At 38.1% G+C, this 4,301-nt stretch overlaps 2 protein-coding genes across 2 annotated transcripts in view; both read left to right on the forward strand.

Annotated features, from left to right (window-relative positions):
- Positions 1-2,379, forward strand: part of LOC107664401 (phosphatidylinositol 4-phosphate 5-kinase-like protein 1) — a 13,461-nt gene extending 11,082 nt beyond the window's left edge. The window contains exon 10 of the mRNA XM_016454958.1: positions 1,322-2,379. Within this exon, the coding sequence (XP_016310444.1) occupies positions 1,322-1,781 (460 nt within the window). The 3' untranslated portion in view covers positions 1,782-2,379. The remainder of the gene's footprint in view (positions 1-1,321) is intronic.
- Positions 2,380-3,087: 708 nt separating this feature from the next.
- The window catches only part of LOC107664415 (endophilin-B2-like), a 31,663-nt gene continuing 30,449 nt past the window's right edge, over positions 3,088-4,301 (forward strand). Inside the window, exon 1 of the mRNA XM_016454977.1 lies at positions 3,088-3,242. Within this exon, the coding sequence (XP_016310463.1) occupies positions 3,180-3,242 (63 nt within the window). The 5' untranslated portion in view covers positions 3,088-3,179. The remainder of the gene's footprint in view (positions 3,243-4,301) is intronic.

A 4,301-nucleotide genomic window follows, 5' to 3' on the forward strand; every position in this document is an offset into this window, starting at 1 on the left:
TTCGTTGTAGTTTTTGAAAAGTGATTTCTGTTAAATAAAATATCTCCTTTTGAAGTGGACTTTGAGCTTTGTACCTTTGCAGATCTTTTTTTATGTTCAAACAGCAACATTACAGACTAACTGAAGTTGAAAAAGTGAAAAAGCATAATAGGACCCCTTTAAACAAAAAAAGGAACACTACTGTTCTCTGTCAAAAATGACCACAGACAGCCAAGGTGTGAGCCGTTTTAGGTAGGCGTGGTTGACTCTTAACTTTTATAAAGAATATCTCTTTGGATTTGAGACTTTAGTCTTTGCAACTTTACAGATCTTCTTTATGCACCAAGAGCTTGTAACACTCCAAAGAGAAAGAAAAAATGTAAATTGCATCATATGACCCCTTTAAATGCAGAATACTGATGTTTGCTCATGCTTTCATTGTTCTCATGGTTCAGAGACAATTTTTTCTTCAAGATGTTTCTTTCTGCTTCCTCTTTATCTCTAGTTTAGTTCAGTATTTAAGGATAACAGGCTTTACCCTGATTGTGAATGTTCATGTTCACCTCTGTTTCCAGATCCTTCTCTTTCTACTCCAAATGGCCATTGGCAGGCAGGCATGTAGCTATCATATCTAGCTTCAATATCATTTTCAAAGTAATCTCAAAGAAATAACAAAAAATGAATTACTAAACTATGATAATAACTATGCGATTCCTTGCTACTACCATTCCATTATTCATTGAACATCATCTCATATACTGCATTTATCCATCATTTAACCTCATGGTTCACCAAAAAAAAAGATGGCAGTCTTTATCATTTACTCAGTCTCATGTCTTTTGAAACCTGTATGACTTTGTCTTTTCCATAGAACACAAAAGGACATGTAGCACAATGTCCAAGCTGCTCTTTTCCATACAGTGAAAGGGAATAATAACTGTCAAGCTTTTTAGTGAACAACAACTTAAATTTCAGTCTGTTCCTCACACAAAGTTAACAAATGACTTCAGTATGGGCTACAGTCTTTGGTTGCCATTCACTTTCATTGTGTGGAGAAGAGCAGCATGAACATTCGGCAAAACATCTCTTTTCGTGTTCCACACAAAAAGAAAGTCATATGGGTTTGGAAGGACATGAGGGTGAGTAAATGATGTAAGATGTTTAATTTTTGGGTGAACTATACCTTTAACAGCATGGAAAGTTCAGGTGAAATAATCTGCTGCAGAAAAACAGAGCTTCAACCCAGAAACAAGTAACAGCCACACATTTTCATTAGATGGTAATCATTCAGTTGGTTAAGGTTCGTTGTTCTGTTCTGTGTTCCTCTCTGACTGGCTCTTAGGTCAGTAAATGCAACATCCAGTCCTACACATGCCACTTCGCCAACTGTTCCCGGGGTGGTGGCAGAGGAAGACTCCACACCCCTCTCCTCAGAATTACATTCAACACAGTGTCACATAACAGAAATGCACAGAGGCAATGATGGAACGGACATTGCAAGTCTTGAGGAAGACAAAATTGAACAACCCAGTATGGTGGGAGCAGAGTCAGCCGATCTACAAATATTCCAGGCCCAGAACCGGAGACTACTTCCCAACTTCAAGAACCCGCTTCATGTAATTGATGGACCCGAGCAGCGTTACTTCATCGGGATAATTGACATCTTCACTGTTTATGGTTTAAAAAAGAGGCTTGAGCACCTGTGGAAAAGTCTGAGACACCCACGACAAACATTCTCCACAGTTAGTCCTCCAGCTTACTGTCACAGGTTGTGCCAGTGGGTTCAGGACCACACCAAATAAAATAAGAGCGCTCGTATGACGGATGGACACACTGTGCTCACATCTGACTCATACATACCTCAATATGTTAACACAGTGGAAAGGATCTGAATGTACATTTGAGAGCAAATGTTTTTATAGCTTTTTGTTTAAATAAATACGATGCTAATGCAAGTACTTGTTGGAACACTGTAGTTAATGAAAAATGCAAAAGTTAAAAGTTGTATTAATTTAAAATTGTTACATAAGTAACAATGCAGTGACTGCATAAGGATAAAACCTATTATGAAAACATGCAAGAGCAAAGGAGAGTGTAACATTTGTTTTAAGCATGTTTTCAAATGATAAATGAATTATGTAATGCTGGTTACATATATCATATTTATTGAAAAGAACATTGCTACCATTTGATTACCAGCTGCCCAGACAGGAAGGCTTTTGAGACTTACAACTTTTCAACAAAAGCAGGGTCCCTTCCTTCCTGCTGTCTGTCACGTTCAGAAACTTATGTGAAGCTACATAAGTGGGCATTCAAATGTTTTCAGAAATATTTATGCAGTATAATAAAAATAATATTTAATAGTCTACCCGCATCTTTTCTTCTTTAATGCTAAATCATTTTCAGGCCTCAAACTGCTTTTGTATTGTGCTATTTGTAATTTATCAATGTATTGCTGGAGCGGGAATTTTTTGAGCACATTTTATGAAAATGAAAAATATTAAAATATATTATAATAATGGAGGAAAGTAAGGGACATTTTTGCATTTATCTTATCATGCTGTAATGTTTATTTTATGGAAAGTCATAAAATGAGCAGTTTAAAGCTATAGGTTGCAGGGTTAGTATAAGGAAAATACAAATCTTTGAAAATCTTTTTAATAATTTTATGGTTTAGCCTAATAATTAGTGTATACTGACATATAATTTAAACCCTCCCAAAGTCTCTCTCTCTCTATATATATATTGTATATATAATTGAATATTCAAGAAATAATTTGTGTGAAAAGAAACCACCAGGAGGCCTTTAGAACCAGAACAGTATGAATGAGTTAGTATATAAAAAAAGAAACAACTACTGAAAGCTAACATCCTGAAAGGGTTTTAAAATATGGGTCCGTTTACCTGTACAGACCACAGAGGATACTTTTATAAATTGTTATTTTTCATTAAAAGTACTTTATAAAAAAAGAAAATTGTTACAATTCCCAAAAACAATGTGTTCACAATAACAGAGAGGTTAAAATGAGCATCCAGCTCTAAACTAGGCTGAGTAGAGGATGGCTGATGTAACAGATGGTAAGATCATTAAACTCCAGGTTGCGCTGTCGATTCAGCCTCGTCCTGCACAATCGATCCCGTTGCAGGGACAACCAACAAGCCGATGTTGTTGAAACGCACACAGTGAAAACGCTGACACGATGGATTTTAATGTCAAGAAACTAGCGTCGGATGCAGGTGTCTTCTTCACTCGTGCTGTTCAGGTAGGAAATGGCCCAGTGCTTTCTGGTTACTTTACGGTAGTTGCGTTCAGCCGTGCGTGAGTTGAGTGGGATGGATGTACGCAGCAGCAGCAGCAGCAGCAGCGGGCTCGAGTCAATGAATGAACCGCTTCGCTCTGTTGGCCTAAATCAGCCTTTACAGGTCCTTACGCGTACACTCAGAAACGTCGCTTTCTGTAGCCTAAATCTTAATGTATCTGTCATTGTTCAAGCGAACAATCCTAATTTGTCATTTTGCGATGATCTGTATTTTCCTCGCTATTGTAAGCCGATAGACGCAAGCCAAGCCCGTATCCATTATTAATGACTGTTCATGTGACAGTCACCAGCTGAATTCTCGCTCACAGGCGAAGCCCTGTTTACTACAGAACAGTTAATTATTATATTTTTTTAAATGCTTGTTTAGGGATGCGCATGTTATCGTTTGTCAAAAAATGCTCAGTCTATTGAAGTATAACTGAGTATAAAAATATACTCGGTTATATAGCCTACTGCAGGGGTTTTCAACCAGGGGGGCGCGAGCATCAGTTAATTCAGAGACATTCCCTTGAGAATTTATGAATATGAGTTAACAAATCTTTAGCCATCCATTAGGGGGCAATCTGACTCCCACTGCTAGTCGACACAGTTAGAGCAGAGTTGGCTCGAGGATCAGTCACGCTCAGTGTTGCCAAGTTTTTGGGCTACTTTAACACTTACCGCGTTTTGTAGTTTTGGGCTAGTTTTGAGTAGCAATTAGGCGGGTTTTGTTGTGAAAACCTGGCAACCCTGGTCACGCTTATTGACAGTGTAAAGGCGGGCGTACACGGTGCGATTCTGAAGGTCGGAACGTCGTGATCTCTGGCACGTCACGATTGAGTTTATCCGAAAATCGTACGGAGGCAGTCACACACAACACGAATTTACTACGATTTTACAAACTGTGATGTAAGCATTACGTTTCGCGCCATTCATAAAAATATGGATTCTGATGACGAAATAGTTTTCTTTGTGGCAGGCGGCTTGTGATGTCCAAAAAAAAAAAAAAACAAAAAAAAAGGA

Source organism: Sinocyclocheilus anshuiensis, unplaced genomic scaffold, assembly GCF_001515605.1.
Source record: "Sinocyclocheilus anshuiensis isolate Anshui unplaced genomic scaffold, SAMN03320099.WGS_v1.1 scaffold351, whole genome shotgun sequence".
Taxonomy (NCBI): domain Eukaryota; kingdom Metazoa; phylum Chordata; class Actinopteri; order Cypriniformes; family Cyprinidae; genus Sinocyclocheilus; species Sinocyclocheilus anshuiensis.